At 43.3% G+C, this 19,693-nt stretch overlaps 1 protein-coding gene across 1 annotated transcript in view; it reads left to right on the top strand.

The window, feature by feature from the left end:
* The window catches only part of LOC149452009 (uncharacterized), a 48,709-nt gene extending 40,783 nt beyond the window's left edge, over window positions 1-7,926 (top strand). The window contains exons 6-8 of the mRNA XM_089689882.1: window positions 6,444-6,472; window positions 7,713-7,766; window positions 7,864-7,926. Of these exons, the coding sequence (XP_089546008.1) occupies window positions 6,444-6,472; window positions 7,713-7,766; window positions 7,864-7,926 (146 nt within the window). The remainder of the gene's footprint in view (window positions 1-6,443; window positions 6,473-7,712; window positions 7,767-7,863) is intronic.
* Window positions 7,927-19,693: the final 11,767 nt, after the last annotated feature.

Here is a 19,693-nt window from a genome sequence, read left to right as displayed (position 1 = left end):
AAACAGGTTCTGGTCGTTATTAAAGGTATTAAACTACATTCCCCTACTTACCTTGTAAGGTAGATGTAGCTGCCTTATACAGCAATATAAAACATTCAGATGGAATGGCAGCTGCTGAATTTTATTTGAGTATGGCCACAGATATACCCACAATACAAAAAGATTTTATATTAGAACTCCTTAATTTCACCATGAAACACAACTACTTTTGGTTTGGCAATAAGTATTATTTGCAGACTACTGGCGTAGTCATGGGAGCAAAATTCGCCCCGAGTTTGGCGAATCTGTTTATGTCCAGATGGGAGGAGGATCTTATCTACTCTATGGATTGGCCAGATCTTTTATTTTACCGCCGTTACATTGATGATGTGTTTTTACTCTGGCAGGGAGATGAATTTTCCTTAAAGAATTTTTTTACGACACTAAATTTTAATGATCTTAAAATTGAGTTAACATATAAATATGAATTTAATGAAATTACTTTTTTGGATCTTACGCTTTTTAATGATGGCACTGGGATTTTTACTAAGACATTTTTTAAAACCACTGACAGAAATAGTTTTATCCTTCTTGATAGTTGCCATCACCCAAAATCACTCACTAATATCCCAAAAGGGAACTGCGATAGAATGGAAGATTTTACATCTCAGGCTAACATTTTGAAAAAAAGATTCTTGGAGAAAGGTTATCATGACATTAATCTGGATAGAGAAATTAAAGAAGTAGGTAACCTTGATAGGAATGACCTCCTCACCTCCAAGACCAATTCTAGGTCAGAGAAGTTCTGTCCTTTTATCACAAATTTTAGTATACAGTATAAAGAGGTAGCCAAAATTATTAAGAAAAACTGGTCCATCCTAAAGAATGACCCAGTTTTAGGGCAAATTATACCCGGTCATCCAGAAATAATTTATCGGAAGGCACCTCCACTGAGATTAACTCTAGCTCCAAATATAGTGAACCTACCCTAGATCTTTAACTTTTAATTTTGGACATAAAGGTTTCTTCCTCTGTAAAAGGTGTATGTTATGCATAAATAATGGAATACATAAAAAACCAGTTAAGACCTTTTGTTCTAATACCACCATGAAAACATATGACATACAGTCCATCATCACCTGTAACAGCACACATGTGGTGTACCTTTTGGAATGTTCTTGTGGTAAACAGTATGTCGGAAGGACCACAAGAAGGCTCCAAGGCAGGCGAAGAGAGCATCTGTACAACATCAAAAAAGGGTTCAATGAGCATTCCCTTTTGATGCATTATCGAAAATTCCATATTATTTTATATATATTATATTATATTATATTTTTGAGGACTGGAGTAATATTACCCCAGAGCTGGGATATCTTGTCCTGTGTTTTCTGCTTTTTTGGCATTTTAAGTGTATATTCACTTTTTAACATCACATATTAGCATCATGTTTTGCTATTCATCCATTCACCTTTAAAAAAATTTTACGCAAGATCCTAATTTCATTTTAGTCATTGTATATTGATTCTACGTATGATTTACATATTTTTACATATTGTACATTTTTTTATTATCGTCTACTTTTTTTCTTTATTTTATCTGTGTTTAATTATTGATTTTTATTATATGATTTATACTGTTGAATACCCCTCACATCTGATTTTTAACAGCTACATTATACTTGCTGTTATTTTAATTATTATGGGACATATATTTTAAATAATGTATTTCCCCTTGTGTTCTTATCATGTTTTCATCATGTATTACTTCTGTAGCCCCATATTTATTACACATTATTATTATTGTTAAATTATTATGATTTTTCACAGCATCAGAGGAATCATTTTAGGGAGTTGGATATCTGGGACCAGTAGTTCCACAATAGGGTTAACCTGAGTATGTCTACAGCCTTGCTGTCTGCTTTTTCACCAGACTACAGCGATATGGAGATTGCAATTCTTCCTGTTTTCCCCTCACCAGAAGTATCACTCCATATATTATTTAATTATATTCCCACACCCATTGATTATACCTCATTTATGTCTAATATTTAGGCAAGTTCGTTGTTTGCCAGGATTGAAATCAGACAGGACATAGTCACATCCATGTCTGTCTCGTTCCTCTGCTGTGTGTTGATAACCAGGAAAATGGCCGCTCCCACATGCATCGCGCATGCGCAAACGGGCCAAAATGGCATCACCATACCTCACCGCGCATGCGCGGCTCCCTATATAAAGCATCAGTTGGCTAAGGCACGCTCCCTTTGATAATGTGCTCGGGCACAAAACGCGTTAGGGAGGAGCCTAGCCAGTGACATCACGTGGCTCAGGCCACATGGAGGCCAGTGGCCATTTTTTCTACTGTTTATGCAGATATGAGTGCATTTCTTCTTGTGGATTTACTTATCAATACATTGAAATTACTACACTATCAAGTTCTCTGCTTTGGGCTCATTTTATTGCGACCCCCCCCTTTCAAGGTGGATTCCTTTTGGTGCCCCATACCTGATATTGGGAGAGGTCCCCCTGCTGGATGGCTATGTATCTTTGATACCTGGAGTGTGACCCCCCTGCTGGGTGGATGAGTATTCCTGTTACCTGGAGAGTGATGACACGCTGAATACCTGTCTTGCTGCTGGTTTGCCAGATGATCTCCTGACCCTCACCTTTCCAGATCCACATGACCAGGAGTGGTCTGATTACTCAAATGCGCATTATTTTGCGCTATCTGGTTAGTGCAATGTATACTCATTCACAGTCACTGGAGTCACGGAATTCACTTATATTTCATAATTGGACGTTTTATTGTTATTTTATGTGATTTTATAGTTAATATATTATATGTAGAGATGAGCGAATTTCTCAAAAATTCGATTCGGCTGATTCGGCGAATTCCAGTATGAAATTCGATTCGATGCAAATTTCTTCGCTACGAAGTTAACTTATTAAAATGGTTTCTAGGCTTCAGAGAGCCTTTAAATTAGTGCAGAACACTGTACCTTTAATTTAAATGCCCTTGGAGATGAGGAAGGAGAAGGAGAAGGATGAGAAGAAGGAGAAGGATGAGAAGAAGGAGAAGGAGAAGGATGAGAAGAAGGAGAAGGATGAGAAGAAGGAGAAGGAGAAGGAGAAGGATGAGAAGAAGGAGAAGGAGAAGGATGAGAAGAAGGAGAAGGAGAAGGATGAGAAGAAGGAGAAGGAGAAGGATGAGAAGAAGGAGAAGGAGAAGGATGAGAAGAAGGAGAAGGATGAGAAGATGGAGAAGGAGAAGGATGAGAAGAAGGAGAAGGAGAAGGATGAGAAGAAGGAGAAGGAGAAGGATGAGAAGAAGGAGAAGGAGAAGGATGAGAAGAAGGAGAAGGATGAGAAGAAGGAGAAGGAGAAGGATGAGAAGAAGGAGAAGGATGAGAAGAAGGAGAAGGATGAGAAGAAGGAGAAGGATGAGAAGAAGGATGAGAAGAAGGAGAAGGATGAGAAGAAGGAGAAGGAGAAGGATGAGAAGAAGGAGAAGGATGAGAAGGATGAGAAGAAGGAGAAGGAGAAGCAGAAGGAGAAGGATGAGAAGAAGGAGAAGCAGAAGGAGAAGGATGAGAAGAAGGAGAAGGATGAGAAGATGGAGAAGGAGAAGGATGAGAAGAAGGAGAAGGATGAGAAGAAGGAGAAGGATGAGAAGAAGGAGAAGGATGAGAAGAAGGAGAAGGATGAGAAGAAGGAGAAGGAGAAGGATGAGAAGAAGGAGAAGGATGAGAAGAAGGAGAAGGAGAAGGATGAGAAGAAGGAGAAGGATGAGAAGAAGGATGAGAAGAAGGAGAAGGATGAGAAGAAGGAGAAGGATAAGGATGAGAAGAAGGAGAAGGATGAGAAGATGGAGAAGGATGAGAAGAAGGAGAAGGATGAGAAGAAGGATGAGAAGAAGGAGAAGGATGAGAAGAAGGACAGTTCTGTGACAGTTTCTGTCTATTTCTGACAGTTCTGGGACATTCACTCCATACAGCGGTTTCAACCGCTGTATGGAGGGAATGTCATAGAACTGTCAGAAATAGACTATTTATGACAGTTCTGGGACACTCACTCCATACAGCGGTTGAAACATTGTATCTATTTCTTTCCATAAATGGATCCATTTATGGAAACAAATAGATACAATGTTTCAACCGCTGTATGGAAGGAATGTCCCAGAACTGTCATTAATAGTCTATTTCTGACAGTTCTATGACATTCCCTCCATACAGCGGTTGAAACCGCTGTATGGAGTGAATGTCCCAGAACTGTCAAAAATAGTCTATTTCTGACAGTTCTGGGACATTCACTCCATACAGCGTTTTCAACCGCTGTATGGAGGGAATGTCATAGAACTGTCAGAAATAGACTATTAATGACAGTTCTGGGACATTCCTTCCATACAGCGGTTGAAACATTGTATCTATTTGTTTCCATAAATGGATCCATTTATGGAAACAAATAGATACAATGTTTCAACCGCTGTATGGAAGGAATGTCCCAGAACTGTCATAAATAGTCTATTTCTGACAGTTCTGGGACATTCCCTCCATACAGCGGTTTCCGGCAAAAAGTGTATGTGCAGAGTTCCTCTATTCTGCAGATACACTTAGAGGAGCTCTGCACATACACTTTTTGCCGGCTTGGAATTATTCTTATTTTCATCCTACTTCTTCTTCTTCTTCTTCATCCTCATCCTCATCCTCATCCTCTTCTACTTCTTCTTCTGAGGATGAGGATGAAGAAGAAGAAGAAGAAGAAGAAGAAGTAGGATGAAAATAAGATTAATTCCAAGCCGGCAAAAAGTGTATGTGCAGAGCTCCTCTAAGTGTATCTGCAGAATAGAGGAACTCTGCACATACACTTTTTGCCGGCTTGGAATTATTCTTATTTTCATCCTACTTCTTCTTCTTCTTCTTCATCCTCATCCTCATCCTCTTCTTCTTCTTCTAAGGATGAGGATGAAGAAGTAGAAGAAGAAGAAGAAGTAGGATGAAAATAAGAATTCCAAACCGGCAAAAAGTGTATGTGCAGAGTTCCTCTATTTCTGACAGTTCTCTGACAGCTTCTTCACATGTACAGCGGTTCAAACATCTGTATCCTAAATGGAAACTAATAGATACAATGTTTCAACCGCTAAACATGTGTTCCTTCTGTCAGAGAACTGTCAGAAATAGCGGAGCTCACTGCAGGGACACTTTTGCCGGCTGATCGGGAAATATTCGATTTGCGCACTCGAAGTAGGCAAAATTTCGGATTCGACGCGAATCGAATATTTCCTGAAATTCGACTCGAATTCCGGTTCGCCTGGTTCGATTCGCTCATCTCTAATTATATGTCACTTTTGCACTTTAAACATCACTCCATCAGACGTCTTATACACCTGCTAATATTTAAGCGCTCTACAGCGCATTTATGGTACGTTCCTTTTGTTTTTATTTTTTTTAAGTTTAAGGTAGATTTGAGGGCCACATCAAATTTTATGTCAGTAATTTTTATTAAAGTTTTCAAAATAAAATACAGGAAAACAGTAAACGGTACATCAGAGTGACTGAGATGACAATAAAGGAATTTGCAGTACTGGGGCCATGTGCAGTATGGTCTACATATAACATAAGTGTTCTAGAATACTTGGCTTGAATTCAGGTGTTGCTCCATATAATCCAGGGTTTCAAAAAACAATCAAATTTGGTGTATGAATCAAACCTTAATGATAAAGCTCTTTCATATTCAAAGGTAAGCTCAATTGAAGCTACAACTCCGAAACATTTGGGGCTAAGTCTTTATTCCAGTGTTTAGTTATATCTGACTTGGCTGCTAGGAGTATGCGTGCTACTACTGAATGGTAGGTGAGCGGGAAGGCATGAGTGGGCGTGGTCAAGATGCCAGTGACAGAGGATATGAGTTGGAAATATTTTTATTGAAAAGCGTATAAGCGTACAGTTTATTGTGAGAAGGCACTGAAGGAATCAATAAGACCTCCATCTGTATGTAGCACAGTAAAGCCTCCTTACAACAGAAATATTCACATGCCTCATATATCCCAAAAATGAGATAATAATTCTTAATACAACTAAAAGGAGTATTCCTCTTTTTCTGAAATGAGGAATAATCCTTTAATTTTTGGGATTGAGACATGTGAATGCCTTCAGTTCTAAGAAGTCTTTACTGTACTATACACTGAATTGGTTGGAGGGCTTTTGGATTCATGTATTGCCTTCTCACCATGACCTGTATTGTTGTTCTGTGTTGTTGGGCACCAAGCCCATCCCCATAGAAGTCATGGTCCCCATACACTGCACTGATGATGGCCACAAAGCCGCATGCAGTTTGGAATAAAAGGCTTTATAATGTTGAGCTATATTGGCTTTATACACCAGTGGTTCTGTGTGTGATTCTGGCCATGGAATGAGGATATATAATACTGATACTGGAATAATGATTCTAATTTGTTTTTGTTTGTAACAGAATCAAGCAATCAAGGAATCGCTTATGTGGTAAGTTGAAACTACTCTCCATTTTATCTGAAGACCTCCTGTCATATGTTGGCTTTTTCTTCTGATCTTCTGTTGTTGGAGGGAAATAAAATCTACTGGACTCACACATAGACTTTGTTCTGGTTTAATGACAGCTAGAGTCAGCCAACCAAGGCCATATTTTCACACAGGCACCCCTGGGCACTGAAAATGGGCCCCAGGTGCATGGGGGGCCCCTACAGCCCCCCCCCCCAGCAGGAGGAATCCCATGTGGACAGGAGGGGGCAATCAGTGCAGTAGGTGGGAGATATTACTGGAACCAACCTTCTATGTGGCTTTCACTGCAGTACATGAAAGCCAGGAGAGCCACAAAAGATCAGTAATCAGCATCCAGTAATTTCCCCTGCCTGGCACACAGATCACCCCCTCCTGTGATTCCTCTGCTGCCTGGGCTCCCCTGTGTACCCCCCCCCCCCTTTTCAGGATGGAGAATGGGGGAAGGGATTGGTAAATATTAAATTTCCCAGCCCTTCCTTTTCAAAATGAATATAGCGAATGACCAGTGCTAATCATTCACTGTGTTCATTCATCGCTGAAACATAGTAAACTGCGTTTACAGTGCTTCAGTTATGAATGAATAGAATCCTCTGTTCCTGTTCATATACAGTATATCTGCAGTTCAGCTGAGGCTGCAGAAAGGAACCAGGGAATATGTTTCCTCAATCCCTTTCTCTGGCTCAACAGTGAGACTTTGGAGGTCTGTTTAGACTCCTGATATCTCACCATAGATCCCCCAACAGCACTGTGAAAAAAAAATTAAATAAAAAAATTGTAAAAAAATAATTATACAATTTGTAAAAAGTCAGACTAAAATTTCTAATAAGACTAAAAAGCGACACCCAATATGTAGGATAATTTAGCCGTGCCAACTGTTTTCTGTGGCGTAGCCCCAGTGCATTACTTATCCCAGGGGCCCATGATGCTATTAAGAGGGCACTGCAGCCAACCCATCCCTTTAAGCCAAGGCTGTTGTCATGGACCCTTTCCTAGGGTTGTGTCATTATGCTGACAGCAATAAGGACCATCCCTGCTGGAGAAAAAGAATTCATGATGTCATCAGACTATAGTGTGTGTGTGTGTGTACAGATAGTTTTTTTTTTTTTTTGTGTTCGGAAAGCCCAAGACACGGGAGGGGGGTAAAAGTGTGTTTAAAAGCTTTTGTTCTGCTTTAACTGAACATACCTGTTTTCTTGTGTTTCAGATATGGTCAATCTTCATTCAAGTTGTGAATTTTGTACTGGCTCCCATTTTCAAGGTGAGAAATGAAGCTTTTTCAATTGAGTTTTTGGTTTAACTGTTTTAAAAGATGTGCACGTCTTAGCTGTGATTCCCTATTCTGATGCTGTTTTTAGTACATTAAGGATCTGGAACTTTCCGGAGTATTGAGTTTACTCCCTGCAGAAGCTGTAGAATAGGGAAGTGTGACGGTGTGTTTGCTGGATGTAATAATTTATTTATTTATTTATTGAGTTTATATAGCGCCAAAGGGTTTGCTCAGCGCTGTACAATAGAGGGGGGGACAATAAATGAAACATTACAGCAACATCAAACAGCACACAAGGGGTAAGAGGGCCCTACTCTTTTGAGCTTACAATCTAGGAGGGAGGGGGTAGTGGTACAGGAGGAGGTGGCTGTGGGGGATGGAGTGGTAGGAGGAATGAAGGAGAACGGCTGTTAGGTGAGGGTGGGGTAGGCTTCCCTGAAGAGGTGGGTTTTCAGGGAGCGCCTGAAGGTGAGGAGGGAAGGTGACAGTCTGATGGATTGGGGTAGTGAGTTCCAGAGGATGGGGGAGGACCTGGAGAAGTCTTGCAGTCGTGCGTGGGAGGAGGAGACCAGGGAGCAAGATAGAAGGAGGTCCTGTGAAGAGCGAAGGGTACGGGTAGGGTGGTACCTGGGAATCAGGTCGGTGAGGTAGTTAGGGGCAGTGTTGTGAATGGCCTTATAGGTCAGAGTGAGCAGTTTGAATTTAATGCGTTGGGCAATCGGGAGCCAGTGGAGGGAAAGGCAGAGGGGGGTGGCAGAGGTGGAGCGGCTGGTGAGGTGGATGAGTCTGGCCGCTGAGTTCAGGATGGTCTGAAGCGGGGAGAGTTTGCACTGGGGTAGGCCGGTGAGGAGGGAGTTGCAGTAGTCAAGGCGTGAGATAATCAGGGAGTGTACGAGTAGTTTAGTGGTGTCTGGGGTAAGGAAGGAGCGTATCTTGGCGATGTAATAATGTACAAAATATAAAAAATGCACCATTTACATTCAGATCCCAAAATAGTGAACTTGTCTTGTACCGTGTCTCTTACATTGGGAGCACAGAAAAATGTTATACTAATACCTCTTCCAAAATTAATACACTAACAAATCCCCTTATAGCATAATCTCCACCTTCCCCCCTGAAGATGCAAATGATAATAATGATGAAAATACCAAAAAATATACCAACAAATAAATAATTCCCACCAAGCAAAAATTAAAAAGTGAAAAATAAAGTTCAAAATTCAAATTCAAATAAAGAAAAAAATCCACATAAGTGACTAGTATGAGATCACTACAGATAATGGGAGGGATCCAGGAAGGTGTTTGGCCCCCCTTTACCTGTCTGTAGTGATCTCATACTAGTCACTCCCACTGCACAGATCACAGGAGACACACAGAGGCAAACACAAGCACAGGAGGGCTATGTTTTCATCGCTGTGCATCTGGATGGCAATAAGGCGAGATAGTTATTGATTATTGGTAAGGTTATTAACTCCTTACTTGAATTAGAAGTACACACTGTTTTGATTGATTTTTGGCACTGGAGAGTGATTCACTTACACGTTTTGTTTCACTTACAGTACGTTTTTCACTTATTTTTCACTGAATAGGTTCACTTGTGTGTTACACACTAGAGTGAATTCACATATTGTTGATATGATTACATAAAGGATAATGCACTATGTATTATTTCTTTTCCTTTTGAGGTAACACTTTTCGTGGAAGCCGCTGGGAGGCTCAAGAAATTTGGACATTTTTTTGTATCGCCTGTATTACACAGGAAGGACATTTGTGTGGATTTTTTTCTTTATTTGAATTTGAATTTTGGACTTTATTTTGGACTTTATTTTTCACTTTTTAATTTTTGCTTGGTGGGAATTGTTTGTTGGTATACTTTTTGGCATTTTCTTCATTATTAGCACAGAAAAATGACTTTGTCTTGTGCTGTGTCTCCTACATTGGGATTACATGATGGTCAACTTGTCTTGTGCAGAACCTTTTACAATGAGAACACACAATGGTGAGCTTGTCTTCTGCTGTGTCTCCTACAATGGGAATACACTGTGGACAATTTGCCTTGTGCTGAGTATCTTACAATAGGGACACACAATGTTGAAATGACCTTGTGCTGAGTCAATTCATCTTGTACTAAGTCTCTTACAATGGAAACACATAATGGTGAACTTGTCTTGTACTAAGTCTCTTACAATGGAAACACATAATGGTGAACTTGTCTTGTACTAAGTCTCTTACAGTGGGATCACATGCTGGTAAACTTGTCTTGTGCTGGGTCTCTTACAGTGGGACCACACAATGGTGAATTTGTCTTGTGATTAGTCTCTTACAATGGGAGCACACGATACTGTCAGGAATGGGCTCAACACAGGTGGTGCTGGGGCTCACCTGCCTTGTGGGCTGCAGTGCTGGCCAGCGGGTGCTCTCAGCAGCCAGAATCCTACTCCTGCAATCAAGCCATCACCTAAGGCTGATTGCAGGAGGTGTATTTAAGCAATGGCCAGGCCTGCAGTCAGTGCCTTGGTGTTTGTTCCCATGAGCCCCTGTACCTGCATCCTGTCTGCTTCCTGCCTGATATTCCTGCCAGATCGTGACTCTGCTAGAACTCTGCCTGCACCGACCCCGGCTATTCCTGACCAATCTCCTGCCTGCTCCTTGGTACCTTGTCTGCCCGATAGTTACCGACCCGGCCTGCCTGACTGCGTTTGTGTTCCCGCACATATTGTGATTTATTGGAGGTTTGGGTTTTGAACTGTGTGTACTGTATAGTCTTAATAAATTATATTGTTTTACACCATACTTGAAGCCTGTGTTTCCCTGTGTCAGTCCACACATCTCTGACCATACCTGGATCCCTAACAGATGGTGAACTTGTCTTGTGCTGAGTCTCTTACAATGGGAGCACACAATGGTGAACTTGTCTTGTGCTGAGGCTGGATGTCATCTCTAGAGTAAATGTTATCTGATAGCTGAAAAAACATAATCCCAGTGACTATATTACTCTTTCCCATTATTTATATACTGTATGTATTTGTTGATTGATGTGAGTGTCTACACAGTACAGTTGTGCGATTTAGATATGCACAACATAGCCTGCCATGTATGTTCTCTGCAGGACGGAGCTTTTAGCTTAGTATTGGGTACAGCCATCATCCCAAAGGTTTTTATGAATATTGTATACTTATTAAAATTGTTGATTATGCTATCTGTTATGCTAAACAAAATATCTGGTGTCAGTTATTTATTTTAGCTGGACAAACCAGAATACTAGACTATGATCAATGGATTGCAAATCAGATCTGACCCTTCCATGGCTTGGAGAAGACATCCCAAACATCAGGTGAGGGACATTCTTTTTTTTTGTTTACAATTGTTTTTATTTATTCAGGAATAGACTGTATAAACAACATAACAGCATTATGTATAATATACAACAGAAAAAAGGCACATCTGTAATATTCATTCCAATAAGGTACAATCATGTAAGGCATAAAAGTTAAGTACATGAACAAGGTAGGCAGGAAGGTAGGCAGAACAATAAGGCTACCAACAGAGAAACACTATCAATTAAATCATGAATATTCATTGGTTAGATAGTAAATGTCTATGAGTTTTCCAAACATTCAATTTTCTGTCAAATAAGTGCATCCTGTCCAGTAACGTATAGTGAATACGTTTCATAAGCATCAATGCATCAACTCTTCATAGAACCGATGCCAATGAAGGGCAATGGCCCATAGGATTGAAACACAGATGGTGTGAATTAGCCTCATAGCCTCAGTCCATATTCCCGAGATATGGGCTCCCATTAGGCAAGTCTGCATAGACAAATGCACCAGGGCATCTGCCACTGCAGAGGCCACTTCAGAGACTTTGCACCATACCAATGAAAGGCTTAGAAAGGCCCAAAATATATGCACAAGGGTACCAGCAAGGCCACAACCCTGGAAACAAAGGTGGGAAGTCCCTGGAAACATATTGTGTATTCTAGAGGGAGTATAATACCAACGGGTTAATACTTTAAGGGCCGTCTCACGGACAGAAAGAGATCTAGAGTTCTTACGTATGTTATCCACCATGGCGTCCTAGTCCTCTTTAGATAAGGTGACACCACTATCAGCCTCCCATTTCTGTCTATACAAGGGGGTGAGGAAAAGATAGTTGCCAAAAAAGATGATACAATTCTAAAATAAGACCCCTATCTCTAGGAGAGTCACAGCTAATAAGTTCAAAAAACGTAATTGGGAAAGAAGGTATTAAACCGAAATGTGAATTATGTCTTATTTGCCGATAATGATAGTATTCACCAAGTGGGATATCGAAAAGTGTGCGTAACATCTCAAAAATTATATAAGACCCTCCTCTTTGAAAATCAGATAATCTTATAAAGGATCAATCTTACCACCAGCAAAATGCCTGCGGAGACAAAAATGCTGCGACGAAATTTAGATCTCCAAAAAATGATAAACCCGGCAAAACAGAGGAAATAAGATCTAATTTAAGTTAATAACAGGACCAAAGTTTCAGTGAGTGGGCAACAATTCATTTATGGGTCAACGACGAGTGAGGGGGGATTTTTGTCCATAATAGACCCGGTAGATAGAACGGGCTTATAGATTGAGATTCAAATCTGACCCAAGGGATCTGGGAGTTAATAGTTGCCCACTGCGATAGTTGTGAAAAGCGAATCGACCGGTAATAAAGCCAAAAAGTAGGGACTCTGAGGCCACCTGCCCATTGCGACTGATATAGGATGGATGAAGTAAAACAAGGACGTTTGTTACGCCAAATAAAATTATTAATCATCCGGTGCAAACGATCAAGGAATGTTTTCGATACCGAGATTGGGAGTGCTCGTAATAAATAATTTCGGCAAAACATTCATTTTCACCGCTGTGACTCAAAAATGAGATAGGGTATCCATGCCAGATCTTTAACAAAGTAGAAAGGCTTGACACACACGGTGGGTAATTAGTTGCAATTAGTCCCTAATAGCTGGGTGTAAGATAGATGCCTAAATATGAGATCTGGTCTGTGGCCCAAATGGGAAAGAGCCACGGAGGGATGCACTGAAGGATTCAGTGACATTAATAGGCATGACAACTGATTTAGTAAAATTTACAGTGAGACCCAATATGGATGCAAAATCATTCAATAATGTGCATACATTGGGCAATGATACTAACAGGTTAGTAAGGAAAAGCATAACATCATCTGCATACATACATAATTTGAATTGTGAGACCAGAAGTCGGTAATCCTGAAATATCTGAATGTGTTCTTATAGCAGTTGCCAAGGGTTCCAAAACTAGCACAAATAGTAAGGGTGAAAGTGGACAGCCCTGACTGTTACCTCTGCCCAGTGTTACAAAAGTCAGAGTTGCAGCCTGGGAGTCTAATTCTTGTTTGGGGGAAGGCATACAGAGAAGGTACACCATTTGAACAATTTAGTTGTAGCTTGTGAAAGATCGGTCACCATCTCCGGAACTCCCCGAACACGCAGGTTGTTCCTGCGATTATGATTATTGAGATCCTCAACCTGTGCCTGCAACTATGCAAAGGCTGTTTGTAGATGATCATGATCTCTGGACAGCTCGCAATAAACTAAGCTGAGCTCATCATGTGTCTCTAAGCGGTCTGTTCTAGAACCCAGCACAGTAATTTCCTGAGAAAGGAAGTTTGTACTCTTATGGAGCTCCGACTGGAATTTAGCGGCCAATTTAGTGTACATAGTCTCCAAACAGGATTCCAATTCCTCTTTGTAATCTGCTGCGTATACTCACTGTCCTGTGTATATGGATGACCTGCGGTACCCTGCGTGAAGCGGGACGGGAATGATCGGTCGGTATTATCTTGGGACATGCTGCAAATTTCCTGCGTCTTCAGTAAGTATGTTGTAAAAGATTTCTGATCATTTCCCCTACTTTTCTTCTTGGTGGACGGCATGCAGGAAGTCTCCTAAGGGTGATCAACTGAAAATTATATAGCCAAGGAAGAGAATAACCCCAGGGGACCAGTAAAGCCTGATGCAGATATAAGGATCCGTCTACATAGGAATGATCATCGCAGGGCAACACAGATGCCCCAACAAATTCTTTAAATTGTAATAATGATTATCACAACGGGGGAGGGGTAGATATAGGCCGTGGTAAGATATCCCCCACAAAGGCCAGAGGCCCAGGCAACCCAGGTGTAGGCCCCAGAAAGACTCCAGCCCCGGTTATGGAATCAGATGGGCACAGGGGCCGTTATTATTCAGATCCCTGAAGCTACTGGCTCCAGAGCCTCCTAAAGGGGGTGTAGAGAGCCAGATTCCTCTCCCCCAGGTGGCTGAAGGCTATAGTAGGCCTTCGGGCCCAGTAGGGGCCACATTTTCCTGAGAAGAGGCCTACGGGTTCCACAATTGCAGATTATAGCTGGCTACAGTCCCCAGAGCCCAGATGGGGGATCAGGTGGCCGCCAATAGCCCTCCCCAGCAGCAGGTTGTACTTACGAAGACCGGGCGGCAGCGCAGCAGTGCCCCCGATGGCTCTGATCATAGAGCGGACCAAGGTCACACTAGGCCTCAATAGGTCGCAGAAGGGATCAGAGCCACTCAGCTCCCCTCCTCCAGGTGCAGGCAGTGATGGCAGGACCTCCGGTTCCTACTGTGGGCCCGAAGACCACCAGGGTGGCAGCGGATTAGTTGGCGAGGCGACGGAGCTCTCAATTATGCAGCCGCTCCAGTCGCCATCTTGGGCACACCCCAGGTGAGGGAAATTATGTCATTCAGAGTGACCCAGAACCCAGAAGAGTGTACTAGTTTAACCCAACAGAGCTCATTTTTTACTGGTCCAGCTTCTGAGAACTCTGAGAATCTCATTGGTTACTCCAAGGTCATATTCTCATAAAATAAGCTCATCAGTCTTCCACCTGCCAGAGAGAAGTTGAGTGCCATCTCCATCATCCTTATCCTTCTCCACTAATATTCTCCTCTCTGGTGCAGAGACATTGTATGCCAGAGCTATATAAACATATAATAATTTGGATGTGACTGTGTGTGTGGGAGCAATAACATAAAAGAACCAATCATATCTACTATTATTATCATCTTTATAATGCATCTCAGCAAACCTGACCTTCACCTAAACACCCCCTCAGGCTAAGAAACGATTAAACATTTATCCCATGCATGCAGCCTTTTTTCAAAAATCTGATCTTACAAAAATCTAGGCTCACGGCCGCCACCCGTCCTCAAGACCCCAAATCTTCCCAACCTCACCCAGAATGTTGTGCACCACTACCTTGACAGGAAGGACTTTTTTTGTGAATGGAAACCTGACACCGTGCAATCCACGTGTAGTAATGGACTACTAAGCTAACTAGAAAAAGTGTCTCAAAATCAAAGTCCCAGGGAGTTTGAAAGGAACTGTAAGACCACTCCGCATAACTCAAGCTGGAAAGGAAAGGGATACCCAGAGCCCCACCCACCCACTTGTAGATTTCTTTATTGAAGTGGCACTGAAGCAAGAAATGGTCCATTGTCTCCTCCACCCCACCGCACTCCACTCTTGGACAACCATGGTTCTCCGCAGAGCGATGCTTCAGGTTGGCCTTCACATAGAGTCTGCCATGGAATGAGAGCCAGGCCAAATCCCAAAACGTTAAAGGGATTCTCTCCAGATTCATCAAACGCAGACCCTCCCTCATAACCGGGCCTGGGCAATCCCTCAAGGCCAATGGCTTGCTAAAGGCAGATTCAACAACTCTCCTCTCCAGGGCCTTCCTAGGAAGAGACTTAATTTCCTCCGCCGTCACTCGCCATTGCCAAAGCATTTTCAGACATGGGACAACACAAGCCGGGAGCTTACCATTTTGGACCCTCAGGCTTTTCACTGGCCCTCCATGCTCCCAGCTCTGCAGAAAAGGCCTAAACCAGGACTGAAAAATACCAACACACCCAAGCGGTTCCTCTGCCAGCATGCTATCAAAATTATGTTTCAAAAACATCAGAGAAAAGAAAACCACCGATTTGACCATACCTAGGCCACCCATCCACATGGGAAGGTAGGTTACAGACTTCTTAATGAGGTTCAGTCTGTTCCCCCATAACAGCTGGAAGAAACAACTGTAGATCCTCACATAGAGAGACTGGCAAAACACAGACAAAGCTAACATACAGAAATACCGGGATCGGGTAAGTTTAAATCAGGTCAATCCTTTCCCTGTAAGAGAGTTTCCAATCCTTCCAGCTGGTCACCTTGGCATCGGCATCTTGTAGCCTGCTTACCCAATTTGCAAGGCTGTAATCACTGGGACCAAATCTGATGCCTAAAACTTTAATTTCCTGCCTGGGCTCTGAGAAGGCATCCGAAAGAGTAAAGCCTTCACCTTCCTCTCCCATTCAGAAAACCTCACTCCTATCCTGATTGATCTTTGAGCCAGATGCCTCAGGATACTGTTCCATCACCGAGACCACCTCCTCCGCCTCCTGCCTCAGCATACTGTTCCATCACCGAGACCACCTCCTCCGCCTCCTGCCTCAGCATACTGTTCCATCACCGAGACCACCTCCTCCGCCTCCTGCATCCCAGAGATGAAAACAGACACGTCATCAGCATAGGCCATGACCCTCAGAGGAGGAGCCCCAGAAATGCCCAAAGGAACTCCACACAACAGTCCGCTCTCTAACCTCCAAATAAAAGGATCAATTGCAAACACGTATAGAAGAGGACTCAAAGGACACCCCTGACGCACACCTGAGCCAACCTCAAAGGGCCGTCCAATCCAACCATTTACAAGCATGAAGCTTTCAGCCCCTCTGTATAAAGTCTTTAGCCACTCAATAAAGCCCCCCTGCAGGCCATACTTGCCAAGAAGCAGCCATAGGTACTCATGATTGACCTAATCAAAAGCTTTGGCCTGATTCAATGCCAGCAAGAACTTTCCCCAGCCTGCAGCCCTGCACCGCTCCAGGGCCTCCCAGACAGCTAACACCGCTGAATAAGTGCTTCTACCCCGAACCGAACAGTGCTGATGGCGAGAAAGTAAATTGTTTGCAACAGACGATAAACACCAGAAAAATATATTTGCCAGTATCTTCCTATCAACATTGAGAAGGCTAATGGGCCACCAATTCTCAATTCTGGAAGAATCTTTACCCTTTGACAAAAGAATCACTGCAAATTGTTGCATGCAGGGAAAGAGCAAACACTCTCTCAGACAGTCATTAAAAACCTCCACCAAATATGGGGCCAGAGTAACCTTAAAATGCTTATAAAATTTGTCTGTCAATCCATCTGGCCCAGGCGACTTCTTCATGGCAAGCTTATCAATAGCTTTAACCACCTCATCTGCCGTGATGTCCTCTGCCAAACTCACAGGAGAACTGCCATTTCCCAGTCCTGGAGTAGAGTCCAGAAAACCCAACATGCTCGCCCAATCGAGGTCCCTCCTACCCAGGAGGTCAGCATAATATGACCTGGAGGTTTCCAGTATCCCCGACTTGGACTTTGTCAGGGAACCCGTACTGTCAACCAGGCCTACAACTGACTTAACTGCTCTACCTTGTTTGCAATTCTGGTAAGGGTCAGGCAAGTGATATTTCCCATAATCCCTTTCCAGAACCAATGAGGTATGCCTGTCATATTGACACTTCCTGAGCAAGAGTTTAACCTCAGAGACCATCCCCGGATCTCCATTATTCGAGACAAGCCTATCGAGCTTCCTCCGCAGACGCTGGTAGGTGACATACATATCAAGCTGTTTATTTCTTCCTATGGCCTTGAAAAACCCAACAATCCTTTGTTTTGTAAGCTCCCACCACTCGGACTTACTGCTGCAAAAGTCCATAATTGATATCTTTGTCTGAAAAAAATCCTCAAAGGATTGACTCACCTTCTCATCGTCCAGGAGTGCCAAATTCAGCTTCCCTCCCCCTAGGTGGTGTATTGGGGCCACTCAGAGTCCCAGACAGAATACAGTGATCGGAAAACTCCACCGCCTGACACACTGGTGCCGAAAAGGCAGAGTTCCCCTTTATAAAATCCTATTCTACTCTGACTAGCACCTCCCTGAAAAGTGAATCCCGTGTCGTCTGGGCAGCAAGGAATGTGCACATCAACCAGACCTGCCTCTCTAGCTTTTTATTTTTTAAAAAAGCTGTTACAGTCCAGCCTGGCTCCAGTACCTTTCCTGTCCTTAGTCCTAGTGATGGTGTTAAAATCACCACCGAAGACAACTTGCTGGGCTGTAAAATGAAAAGGCTTGATCTTCATGAAGAGGCATTTCCTGTCCCATTTTGTCTGGGCCCCCCCCATGGAGACATCTAAGACCATGCATCTCCCCATTTCTACCTCAGTGATCCACCGACAGGTTACCATGCCAGAAAAAAGTACTGCAACTCCAGTGTAAGGCTCGGCCGCAAAAGACCAGAAGGAGGAGCTACGCCTCCACTCCTTCTTCGCCATATGAATATCTGCCAAACTGGACAACCTGGTCTCTTGCAAAAAGAAAATAACGGCATCAAACCTGCTGAGCAAAAATAAGGCGGTGTTACGAGCACTTATTGATTTTATGCTGGCGACATTAAAGGTCGCCACCTTCAAAGTAAGAACCGCCATCAGGATGATTGAGGTATGCATTTCTTAGCCTGCTTACCCCCCTCCCTACTTGGAGACCCTACACGCTTCAGTGTCCTCTGTGATTCCTCCTCCATGGAAACCACAGACTCATCACCCGAAGATCCCTCATCCTCCACCTCAGATAATATATCAAATGTGTTAGACACCTCCACCCTCCCAGGTTCAGGTACAGGCACATCCTTCTTCCGCTTCTTCTTCCCAGACTTCCTTTTTGCCTCCAACCACTCCATATCATTATTTGACAACCCAGACTGCAAAGCCCCCTCCCCTTTCACCATCACCCACAAAATCATCCACCCCACTCTCTCCACTCATCATAATGGTCCCCCCAACCTTCACCCCAGCAGCCCCACCATCATCCACTCCACCCCCCAGAGCCTCTCGCCCTCAGATCCTCAGATGCCGGGGAGCAGGGGTCTGTGAAACCATACACACTGGTCCAGCTCCCTCCACAGCCCCCACTACCTCTGGGGAAACTGACACAGGAGGATCAGACACAACATCCAATGACTCAGGGGGCACAACACAAGGAGATTATATATTAGATAGATCATCACACACTGGGACCACAGGGACAGAGACATTGTGGACCCTGGTACAGCCCCCCTCTCCTCTGCCTCCTCCATGTCCAGATGAAAAAACTCTTCCACCAAAGCTGACTGGTTATGCATGGCCTCAGGGCACTGGCTGTATGAATGGCCAACCTTATCACAAAGATTGCACCTGATGATATTACAATCCTTAGCCAGATGCCCCAGATCCTGACATAGAGAGCACTTCATCTCTGGACATGAGGAGGCGAAGTGACCCCAAGAATCAGATGTCCCAGATCCTGACATAGAGAGCACTTCATCTCTGGACATGAAGAGGCGAAGTGACCCCGAGAACCAGATGCCCCAGATCCTGGCACAGAGAGCACTTCATCTCTGGACATGAGGAGGCGAAGTGACCCCGAGAACCAGATGCCCCAGATCCTGACACAGAGAGCACTTCATCTCTGGACATGAGGAGGCGAAGTGACCCCGAGAACCGCACTTATTGCAGAGCTTGGGCTGTCCAGGGTAGAACACAACAATCCTATCCTTCCCAATGAAGGCTGAGGAGAGCAGATTCTGGACCTCATTCCCACACACATACAGCCTCATCTGCACTGACCACCCACCAGTCCATATCCCCCTCTCATCCACCAGTCCATACCCCCGTCTCATCCACCAGTCCATATCCCCCTCTCATCCACCAGTCCATATCCCCCTCTCATCCACCAGTCCATATTCCTCTCTCATCCACAATCTTCTTCAGAGGG

The sequence above is a fragment of the Staurois parvus genome, unplaced genomic scaffold (assembly GCF_062004578.1).
Source record: "Staurois parvus isolate SC_StPar_1 unplaced genomic scaffold, SC_StPar_1.0 ptg000503l, whole genome shotgun sequence".
NCBI classification, from domain to species: Eukaryota; Metazoa; Chordata; class Amphibia; order Anura; family Ranidae; genus Staurois; species Staurois parvus.
Note: the sequence above shows the minus strand (reverse complement) of the source record. Positions and strands in the feature narration are given on the sequence as shown.